The 11,847-nt window shown below is 43.1% G+C and overlaps 1 protein-coding gene across 1 annotated transcript; it reads right to left on the bottom strand.

Annotated features, from left to right (window-relative positions):
- Positions 1-3,254: 3,254 nt before the first annotated feature.
- RD3 (retinal degeneration 3) lies at positions 3,255-11,633 on the bottom strand. Its single transcript, XM_009710044.1, has 2 exons — positions 11,324-11,633; positions 3,255-3,552 (listed from the first exon to the last, which is right to left on the bottom strand). The coding sequence occupies exons 1-2, from the start codon at positions 11,617-11,619 to the stop codon at positions 3,255-3,257; spliced, it is 594 nt and encodes a 197-aa protein (XP_009708346.1). The 5' UTR covers positions 11,620-11,633.
- Between the last annotated feature and the right edge of the window lie 214 nt (positions 11,634-11,847).

Below are 11,847 nucleotides of genomic sequence, written 5' to 3'. Positions count from 1 at the left end.
TACACTAGCAAGTAGTGCAGCCCAGGAGGAGTAGAGCTGTAGAGTCAGACAGTCGTTGGTGAGAACCTGATGTTCACATTATACAGGTTTCATGAGGGTTTACTTCATGTCCGGCTTTATGGTCTGTGAGCCAGCTGCAATGGATCATTTTGGTTAGCTTCATCCAAAAGCAATCTAGTTTGCCTACTGTGCCTGCCTAGTGCCATGGACCATAGCACAGCAGGTGGGGACAATCAGGAGCTGCATGTTCCTGATTTGAACTAACATGCTAATTCAGCCACACAAAATGTGGAATTAGGACAAGGCAAATATGAGTGGGTGGTTGTTGCTGTGTGGTGTGACCAAAGGATCATTTATGGTTCAGCCTACGGCATTCTGTTCAGCCTGCAGCAGGTGTGCATCCGAACCACCTCCCCAGCTCTGCTTCAGTACCTGCTGGTGCATACACAATGCAGAAGGTCACAGTCAGTCTCCAAGCAGCTGGCTACAGGCAAACATGGTACTACTATACCTTTAAGAGTACTAGATAGCATGTAGTAACAGTAGAAACCTCATAGCTTGGTATCTGAATGTCCTTTTATCATCAGATACTACTGTGAGCCCAGTGTAACTTGCAGAAGAGGTGCAGAGAGAATGATACTGTTTAAAAGTTTGGATTACATTTTATTATGGAAATAGAAGTGATAGGTAAGTTGAGGCAAAACAGCTGTTGCAGGTACTGCCACAGCCTGGCTTTCGTAACATACATGGCTTTGACCAAAGGTCAGATTTTTCTCCTTTTGCTGGCTGTTAAATGAGAATGGTATCTGCTAGCTGGAGGCTGTTAATGAAGGACACAGTATGATCACAGGCTGCTGTGATAGTGTGAACACCCTTCAGACAATTTCCTTGGCTTTGTACGTTGGTGTAGGGAAGCTAGTTACTCCTGATTGTCCTTAAGAAAGAGTGAGCACACTACAGACACTGTACTGTAACAAAGAGCTTTATGTCAGTGTGTCAAAATGTCCTGTCTCTCCCAGCAGTCCATCAAATATTGCATCAATATAGTCAATACTGAAGGTGTCAAATAGAACATGAGTGCAAATAAAATGACTACAGAGCTGTAGCCTGAAATTAGTGAACTCATCTCAGTATTCAGTACCATACAGTGGCTTGCAAATATTTATATTTTAAAAAAAAAAAGTTAACTCTTCTCCAAACAAGAATTTTTCTGCAAAGTGTGATGATCCCTTCCTAGAGATCCCACATCTTCTAGACCGCTAAGGCTACGCTAAGTACGTCGAGCCTTTGTTTTTACTTCATATACACAGTCACATTACTTCACAAGGACATACAGCTGAAGAACACCAAGCTGATTGTCGGAAGGTTTAAAATCTCCCTCATTGATCTAGAGTTGAAATAGCCCATCCCAAACTGGATGCTGTGTTTAGAAGCCCTGAGTTTTTTATTAAAAGTGAGCTCCTGCTTTCTGTCCCTAGGAGAATTGCTGGCAGCAGTGTTTACCAAGGGAGTAGAAACTATAGCCTGGTGCTAGTAAGAAAGCCTTGTCTTCAATCTTAGATAGCCCAGAAGGGAGAGAGGAAGGGCCAGAATCCCAGAGTCTTAGAGAGCTCTTAAGGATTTGATCTTGATCTTTGTTTTATGCTGCCCTCCCCCATCGCTGGAAGAAACTGCACATTTCTACTCTAGGATAGATTTCATGTACTGGAATTCTTCCCAGAGTTGGCACAGCTTCAGAGGGTTTTATCTTGGCTGTAATACCCACATGCGGCTGCAAAGATCCCCAGGGAAAAGAGTCTGAAACAGATAAAAGAACAACAAAGCTACAGGGTCCTCCAGGAGGCTCTACACCACTGGGATGAATCCCCAAAAGCCGGTCATAGAGGGAAATCCCTCTCTTCCTTCCCCATCTCCTGTTGGTCACCACAAAGCATCCTAGACCTTGCCTTCTCTACAGGACCCATGACTTTCACAGTGTGCCATTCTCTTTCCTTTGTTGGTGAGAGCTCTCCCTACAGATGCTGAGTTAGGGCCCTGGTAGCTTTTCCTCAGCTATATGTTCTTGTTTCTTCAAGGTCTCAGCAGAACCATGCTGGCCTACAAGCTACTCAGCTTGCACTAAAGATTCTTTTGTAATAGTATCAACTCACTGGCCAACAGCAGCCTGTGATAGTGGAAAGTTCTCTGAGCACTCATGAGAGAAGATTGGGAGAACAAACCTTCATCTACCAGAGCCCTTCAGTCACTCACAGCAGCAGGTTGTTAAAATGATCTCGATTAGTACAGCTGCAATAAGAGTGCTGTAGATGAATGCTGACTCCCTTCACACTTCTCTGTACCGTATGTGTCCATTGAGAGTATACTTTAGTACTCTTTCAGGCTTAGCCATAAACATTAATTTCAGCCCACTGACTTATAACTGGGATGTGGGGTGGAACGCTTACCTCAGCAACACGGAACACTGAGGACCAAGATCAGCTTTTGACACAGCACCGAGGCATCCACCTGTGTATCTACACAGCAGGTTGTTACAGTTCTATCTACTCTGCAGGTGCAAGGTTCAGGGGCTTCTGCCTGCACAAAAGAGGAAATACCCAAGAAACCTGAGCATGCATAAACTGGTTGCTGTGGAATAATATTGGTCTTTCATCTCAAAAAGCCTGGGTCTGTTTCTACTCAGGTTGGATTGTGAATTGTCAGCAAAAAGCTGATCAACAGCAGTGCTGAGGTTACCTGTGAAGTTCCTTGTAGCACTGAGGAAGGTTATTAGTTGGAAAAGGAAGTTCAGTTCCAAATCAGATACTAGTTTTAACTCGCAGGCCTGATCCTGCAAGCCTTGCTCATGTAAGTATGTAAGTGGCTGTCTTGCTTTCAGCGAGATTGGTGCAGCCAGCAGTTCTCACTAGCTTGGGCCAAAAGCTTTTGTAAATAACTACATCCAGGCTGGGGGGGAAAGGGAGAAGACAGACATCACAAAACTAATTCATTTTCCACAAGAAAGCAGTAATAAAAATGAGATAGTAAGTGAGCCTTGCCCTTAGGGTTACTGAATAGCTACTAAGTTAAAGGAAAGGCTAGCCTGTTTGGTAATAAATTGTCACACACCGCGGGCATCATCAGCAGTTACTATGGACACAGCTTCCAAGAGAGAGACAGGCAGGAAGAGAGAGCTAGAACAAAGAAACAGTAGAGCTAAAAAAGGGTTAACTGGGAGTTTGAAAGATCACTGTCTAAAAACCTTATTCAGTATAGAGTCAGTAACCCTTGGCATTCCGAAATTCTGGCATGCTCCAAACCCTCCTGGTGGGCTGGGTGCCCCGTTCCACATCCTCAGAGATGGTCTTGATGTCACTGATGAATGGGGAAATCCTGGACCGAGATTTAAATGTTGTTAAGGAGAGGCTGGTTTTGTTCTTTGTGTTCCATTGCCTGGCAAGCTTCTTGGCCTCTTCCTCCTCTTTGATCTTCTCAGCAGCTTCCTGCAGGACAGAGCGGAAGAGCCGGGATACTTCCTGCACTTCTGGTTCATATTCAGCAATGAGTTGCCGGAATCTGAAAGCACAGCCAAGGGACAGCTTTGATTAAAAACATCAAATTACAGATTGCTGCCAAGTCACTGTGCTAGGCTTGGAACTCCCACTCTCCTGCAAAATGGGACTCGCTGGACTGAAGGGAACAACAACAGGGAGGGGCCATGAAGATATGCTTAAGGTCTCTCAAATCACAAACAAGCCAGAGAATGTAAGGAAGCAATGAATCACTGTTTCTCATAAGCACAAGAAATAATAGGGAGCACCAGACAAAGCTAGAAGGTAGCAAGTTTGAAACAGAAGGAAGTGGTCTTTTCACACAACTCCTATTAAATCAGTATTCAGTCCTATCAATAGCTTAAAAAACAAAATTACTAGACAAGTTTGTGGAAAATGTCCCATCGCTGCTGATTAAACGTGATTGTCCAAATGGAAATCCTTGCTCAAGTAGTCCCTGAACTTCTGCTTACCAGAAGCTGAGGATAAACCACGGAAAGTCCCAGTAGACTTCCCCTATTTCCGATTCTCATTCCCCATAGCATTACCCAATGGCCACTAGACAAGCAAAAACCCTATAAAACTCTTCTTTGTTACATTTATGGTAGTCTCTCAATATTTAAATTTCAGTGAAGTGGTATTTCATTTTCCTATGGTTTTCTGTAAGATAATGCACTGGCTCAGCTGGCAGCACCCTTGACTGGCAGCACAATGCTGTATCCAATTAGACAACTATGAATACTCCAGTGCCTTCTTAGCAAAGAGCTCAAAATGTGGTGGTGCTTTTTTTTTTTTACATTTATTAAGCTAGCTTAATACCAGGGAAGTAAAGAATTACCAGTTTATTTTGTAGGTGAGGAAGATGAGATGCGGAGCATGATAGTTTTCTTGAAGTCACCGAGAAGGTCACTGGCTGGGCTAAGAAGACAATATACCATTCCTGACACCTTTTTGGGTGATTTGGTCCCCTGCCTGGAGCATGTGGGATCCACTCCCAAGGCTCACACACTGGTCACATAGGTATTCTAGTTGTTCTGTAATAGTATGCATTTATGACAGATGGTAATATGGCTACTTTTCTAATAAATATTCAGTTCTTAACATAAAAATTGTATCTACAAGTAGACACAGAGCTAAACTAGTACTTCACTAAAATCCAGGTATTTGTACTTAATGGCAGCTAAAATGTATAAGGTCTGTAAGCATTTCGATACTTTTCTCCAACAGAACTGAACGAGGATGGAAAACAGTAGGATTGCATTTAACTAAGCCTAGTACAGCAGAAGCTGACAGAGTAAGATGTTGCCTCTTGTTTTTTTGATAAGCCCTAGGAATGTAACACGGAGTTTAGTGCACTATGGAATTGCACTGCTTAACGGTGTACCAAAGGGTACCCAAAATAATAAGGACAGAAAAAAAACCAGAGATAAACCAAAACTCTGTACATTTATGCCTTTTGACTCTTGCTGTGGAGGCCTGGTATTGGACGTACATCTTAACATCATGCTATATCCCAGATATTTCAGTGTGCTTCTCTCACAGCAAGTATTGGCAGCTACGTGTACCGCTGTGGAGACCCCAGTATTGCATGCTGAGGGAACTCAGTATCAGCAGAAGCACCAGTCCCTTTCAGAGTCAAGCTAGAGGAGTTTGACAAAACCCACCAAAGTCACCAAGATGTTCCTTAACCATTTCAGTTGCTTTGGATGAATTCCTAACCTCCCTCCTCCACCCTGCCCACCAAAACAAACTCTAAACTTTGAACATTTGGGTGCAAAAAGCCTCTGGGGCACTGTAGTTCATACTGGTACATAAGTACTTACACAATGATGCTAAGCTGAATTGTGCAGAGCCTGTTAGAGCAAGGGACTCCATCGTGCTGAGAGTTAGCACATAACAGTGGTAACAGAGATTTGCTGTACATTGCAAACATCCCTTCTGCCTTCTGAGGACGTACTTCAGTTATGTTACCAAAGAGCCAGAAATACAGTTTTCACAATAAATACACTTTTCCCTTTGTCCTAGTCAGAAGCATAGACAGATGAGTCCATCAAAACCCAAGTCTTCACATTATTGTTATACCAGGGAAAGCACCTTCAAAGCACTTTTACTGCAGAGGTGAACTGAATGAGTCATTCCATTGTTTTATCTCCATGTGTATTTTAAAGAGAGATGCTGCCATATTATATATCTATCTATGTATCAGTACATCCTCTTCTTTTGTATTGGCAGTTGTGCACCCAAAAGGCCTCATCACTGCCTCCAGTTTTAGAGGCTGCGTGTCATACTGCTGGACCTGGCTCCAGAGCACGTAGCAGCACATGTCAGGCTATTACTGGACTAGTGATTGGCTCTGGGAACAAGAGGGAAAATGGATGGTATGATGGCAAATTTACCCCCTGCGTGCAGACTTCTAATGCTAATGCCCTGTGTTGTTAGTAACACTCCTAACCAATCTAGCTGAAATAGTTTTCTAAAATCAGTGTAACTTTCCACCTTCACAGCTCTCTGCCTGTTTGCACTCAGCTAGGGCTAAGTGTTTTGTGAGGGTGTTTTGTGAACTCTGTTTTTGCTGTGAAGATTTACCTCTGACTTTTCCGGACCAACACAAAAACTACTTCATATGGATTTGAGCAGGTGTAAGAAACAAAGAGAAAGCAACCCAACAGACTGTCTGCCAGTCACCCAAAGAAAAGCCACTGTCATTCAGATAGAGAAGGGAAAGGGGGCCCTTTCCTCTCCTCCAACAGGATGAACTAACTTTAGCCCTTTATTAATGCCCACCTAACTTCAGTATCTGCACGTTTGTGTAAGGGACAGCCCACATATGAAGGCCAAAAGGTGTGCATGCCACAAATATTTCTCAGCAGAAAGGATGGACAGGTTATCAGGGGCTGATGTCAAGCTGAACCAGTCTGTGTGTCAGAAAACAGATGATGTTTGCTGCAGCCACCTACACATAATTGAAGCCATCTTCCCCAGTTATCAGTGAAGGCCAGCTGATGTGCTGGATGATCCAGCAGTCTGCTCTCTGCACAAAACACGCAACATATAAAAACAGTAAAACCACCGGAATCAAGGAATATGGGCTTGTATGTGGGAAACAAACTCCACACAAAGCTGTTCAGTGGAATTAAGCACACAAAATTGCACAAGGCTCACCTATCTTTTAGCACAGGTTAACACCCTTACACTTTTGCATGGAATAGTTTCAAACTAAGCAACTGCACAACCGTATCTAGAAATCCCTCAACAGGGTTTCCTTACTCATCAGAAAAGTATACCTATCTATCTTATTTGTGAAACAAATTACACTACTTCTGGTAGCTAACCTGTAATATATTATGCAAGGTACACAGTCTTAGACATGACTGTCAACAAAACTCACCTTGAACCAGCACAGAAGCCTGGGGATGAGCACATTCCCCAGTTCAGGCTGTGTTTTAATCACAGGTAAAAAAAATTTGTTCCTTAAATTGTGATCCTTCCATTTTCTTACATGGCTATTAGATTTTCAGAATCTGGCTGCAGTTGGCTTGTACTGGCACTGCTTTTTCTTAAAGCGCTGCCACCTGCATAGGTTCCCAGTTCAGTAGGTTTCCTAAGTACAGCCTGAACTTTAAAGACCTGTTAAACCCAATGGAAGTCCACCTTAAACAATATGCTTACAGTTCAGTGTATTCCTGAGTGCCTGTCTGAACTGGGAGTTCTAAGTAGATTTAGTCATTTGAAGAAAACGTGGGATGCTTAGTGCTAATAATTAGCTGCTGACTCCTGAGTCTATATCCTGATCAGGAATTCTGGTTATATTGCAGAGCTATGAACAGCTTTGCTAGAGAAGGCTACTTGACTCCCAAAAGACTATGGCATTCACACTAACTGCAATACTCATATAGCATCACCTCAAACTTAAGCTCATAATTGTAAATAAATCTATTTCTGATTTTAGTCATTTGTCTTACATTCAAGCACACTAGGAAGTCCACTTCAGCTATACACAATCCTTAGAAAATTACAGTCCTTAGCCTGTGGTATTAATAACATCTGAGATCACCAAAATGCAGGTTTATATTTCCATATTGGGGTTTTTTGTTTGTTTCTCGCTGGGCAGAGAAGGACAGAAACCCTCTGTTTCACTTTTGCTGAAACTGAAAGAAACAAAACAGACCATAACTAGCTCTGATGAGAGCTAAAGCTCTCAGTAAAGATGGCAAAAGTCTAGCATTCTGTATTAGCAAGCTACTAGTCTACTCATTGAGTTTAACCATGGCAGTTAAGGGCCTCACCAAAATCACTGTCATTTCCTTCAAATGGTTCCAGGATTAATTTTTAAATACAGTCCACCATCTCCAACCCAGTAACCTAAAGCTAAGTTACACCTGAATGCAATCGCTTTATTTGTATGAGGTAAATCAGAGTCTCCAGATATCTGATGGTATTTGCAGTACACTTGAATCCTTCCAGAATTTCAAGGGACTCAAAGAAAAGTTTCTATTGACCCAAAATACAAAACAGGCAAACTGGATCTGAAAAAAACCCTCCTATTAAAGAAGTGCTCCTTTCCAGCCTCCTCCATGTCTAAAGAAACAAATTTATAGAAACTCTGCCTCTCAGTAGATGTGACTATAGCCACAAAAAGGGACAATCTGGATAATCATTTAGACCTTTGGAGAATAAAGTGACATCTCTGACAACCCATACAAAAATGTTTTGTTCTGGCTTTGACTCTGAGCTCAGAATCTCACAAAGAAGATTTTGCATGACACAAACAAAACAAACTGCAGACTTGCAAGATATATGCTACTTGTGTTATTTAAAGATTACATGCTTGTTGAGTACATCAGAAAGGACTTCAGGTCTTCAAATGTCTAAGATGAAGGGGAAGGATCAAGTTTAATGTTTCAGACAGAACCAAGGACTTCAGTAAGGTACATGCTCTGCGTTGGAATTTCCAAATGTAAGTTCGCAAATTTTTTTTTGGTGGAAGACTTTTCTAAAAGTTGCTACATATCAGAAACTCACAGAGTATTCAAGAGGAAACATCAGCAGTGCAATGATCTTGTGATTAAAGTACTTTACTGGAACTGTGAGAATTTCAGTTGAATTCCTAGTATACTCATCTTGTGCAATTTGGGGGAAGTTATTAAAATCTCCATGTTATCTCACTTTCTGAGAGGAGAATTTATCCAATTTTGGCTGTCTTTTAGTTAGATTGCATGCTCCTTCATTCTCCTGTACATTTTCAGCTCCTAGCATGGCAAGCCCCATTCTTTTTCATTGTTTCCACGTCAGCAATGAAGATTTCTGAACCACAGGGCTCTCAGTTAGAAGGTAGAAAAGAAGAGTGGTCAACTGTTCACATTTCCAACACAAGACAAAGAGATTACCGAATAAACCTAGTACATACTAGTTTAAGACAAGCAAAATACAGTTTTCTACATCAGAGTTGTAGTTCCAATGTGGAACCCTGCCACGGGGTGCCACAAATGCTAAAAGTTTACATGTGTTCAAAAAAGGTTGTGCAAAACCCCACAACCTAAACAAACTGTTGAAAGAAAAAGCCACGTAGGGCAATTATGGACAGAAGGACCACTTCTGGCTCCAAAAGTCTATCAAGTTACAAGGCACAGTAAGTTGGAGGCTATATGCAAGACACTGTAATTATCCATACTGGTGTACCCGCTTGCCTTGTTCTTTTCTCTTTTCCTTACACTGATGCTACTGGCCACTATCTCACATACAGATTGCACATCAGATCAAACAGACTTCTGACCCAATCCAGTTCTGCCATTTTTGTGGCTATGACATTCCCTTCTCAGTCATGAAATTGAACCAACAAAGGTTACGCAAGCCTCATTTTTTTAATGTGACTCTGCTAACCATGCGAACTCCATAGCATGGAACAAACAAAACTGTGCCACTTCTTGAATCATACTGTAATACAATTTATGATAGCCTATAATAGCAATTTATAAGAGGATTTTTAAGAGGATGGTTTTATCCTTTTTCAGTTATGCCCGCATAGAGCCCACCAGTGTTGCCAAGTATGTTTATCTACTGTCAGCAGTATGCTGAATCCTGAACAACAGTGAACAACCGCTACAAGCTGCACTGAAATCATGCATCTTGCATGATCTGTCTCAGTTCAAAAAAAGAAAAAAAAAAGCAAAGCAGCAGCAAGTTGTATATGGCTCACCTTAATACTCTTTTCTGAAGGAGATGAAGAACCTTGGGGCCTCTCAGCTCCAGCAACTGAATCCTGCTCTCATGGAAATAACCTGTTTGCCAGACAGGCCTTCCTCAGTGGCCCTGGGGATGGTGAAAATAACTCTGAACCCCAAGAGGTTTGAAGTGGCTCATTTATAGCATAGCTTGGAGTTCTACAAATACAAGGTAGGTGCTGTTCCCAGCAAAATTTCACTGGAGAGAACTTGGCCACTGAATGATCCCAAATCTCTGACTCTGCCACCACAGCAAGCTTTGCAAGAGCCAAAACCCTGTGCTAGTTTGCTTCCAAGGTTCAACTCCAGGCAAGAGGAAGGCTAGGGAGGCAGCTTTGGCATTCTTTCCTGGCCACCCCCACTGTAAGACAGAGGACCAGCTATTTCCAGCCCTCTAACAGTTGTCATTCGGGAGCTGTAGATTCATTTGTTCAAGGGAAAACAGGTGCCAACATATGCAGTGAGGGACTGCAGGTTGCTGAGAACCCTGTTGTATATGGCCTGCCAGGACTGTGGTCTTTCTAATCCAAACTGAAGAACGCTGGAACAGGGGAAGTGGATTATAAAGGCCCATTTCAAAACTTTGCTTTGGCTAAGGTGGACTTCAGAGTCACTACTCCTCACTTGCACTGTGCTAAGTGATAGGGTTTAACTTAGGACAGCCCGCCCCCAGGAAAAGAGTCACCTCTCTCCCTTTTGGATGCTACAGCAGGCTTAGATCTGTTTCTGAAGGCATTTTCACAGAGGTTACTCAGCTGGCAAGCAGCAATCCGATCTCTAGCACCTGAAAGGTTCAACAGCAAGTCCAAGAGGCTGTGTCTACATCTACACTGCAGAAGGCAGAAGCACCACCTAGCTCTTCAAGCCAACTGCATGCCCTACCCGCATCCTACTCCATGGCAAGGATGTGGAGGGAGGGCAGGGGAGGGAGAAGCATACAATCCCTCCTTTCTCTGGGAATATCTGGCTCACAGGCTGAAAAACACAATAGCACCTTTTGGCTAGTCTGGACACCAGGGACAAGTGCCTCAGCAGACCTGCTGGACAGCTTAAATCAAGGAAGGAAGCCTCCAATGAGAGTGGATAAACACCAAAGCAGGTTGTTCAGAGGCTGTGGAATCTCCACCCTCCGAGATACTCAACAATGGACAGGACAAGGCCACGAGCAACCTATCTAACTTTGAAGTTGGCCCTACTCTGAGGAGGTTGAAGCAGATACCTCCATAGGTCCCTTTAAACCTCAGTTATTCTAAAATTCTAAAGACTGAAGCAAAAGCCATCACAATACAGAAATGGTAACTGTTCATCAGGCAAGATAAAGCTTCTCTGGCTGCTCAGGAGCATGAAGTAGTCAAGCAGTCTCAGGGGGAAATGGCATTTAGTAACTTTTTGGAGGAAAAGATACCATGTTAAACTGACTTAAAACATTAGATTTCCCTTCTGTCCCAGCATGACTCATGATACAGGATGCCAAGTTTTGGTTCTGTTGGTCCTAACAACTCTCACTCCCTCCTCACATATCATAAAGAGGAGAAGGGAAAGGAAAGGTCTATATCATCACATCTTTTACTGTACCTGAGTATGACAGGCCCACAGTAGGAAGGATGTATTTTGGTACACATATCCTCCAGCTGCAGCCGTTCTCCTGGGCTGATATCATAGCTCTGCTTTGGATAGCTGACCAGCCAGCCGTAGTCCACCCCAGTCTTGATCTTGCGATACTCATTCTCTCGCTCTCGCTGCTGCTTCTCTGCCTGCTTGGTCTGCCAGCTCAGCTCCATCATTAGTGTCTCAACCACCATTTCTGTGGGGTTCCTCTGAGAAATGCGGTTTGGGGGCTCATTCCACCTGAACCAGGATGCCAGTGACATAGTGCTCTGTGTGTCTTCACTGGGAGTGGGTTGAGGGTAGGGAGGGAGAGAAAAAGAACAGTGCCATCATCAACACACCTCAGCTGAGAACATTCTGCCCCGCACACCCCTTGAGTCTGTTGTTCACTTAAAAGTGCTACTGGATTAGCCACGTAGAACTAATTGCTGCCAAGGACCTTGAGAAATCTCACCCATAGCAGCCAACTTGTGCAGAGGGTGAGACAAAGG

Source organism: Cariama cristata, unplaced genomic scaffold, assembly GCF_000690535.1.
Source record: "Cariama cristata isolate BGI_N322 unplaced genomic scaffold, ASM69053v1 scaffold38291, whole genome shotgun sequence".
Classification (NCBI taxonomy): Eukaryota; Metazoa; Chordata; class Aves; order Cariamiformes; family Cariamidae; genus Cariama; species Cariama cristata.
This window is presented reverse-complemented; position numbering and strand designations above follow the sequence as displayed.

Excerpts from the sequence above, each read along its gene's own strand:
- RD3 (XM_009710044.1), bottom strand. The coding sequence starts at position 11,619 with ATGTCACTGGCATCCTGGTTCAGGTGGAATGAGCCCCCAAACCGCATT. Across the intron at positions 3,553-11,323 it reads TGTGGGCCTGTCATACTCAG|ATTCCGGCAACTCATTGCTG; the intron begins GTACAGTAAAAG and ends CTGTGCTTTCAG.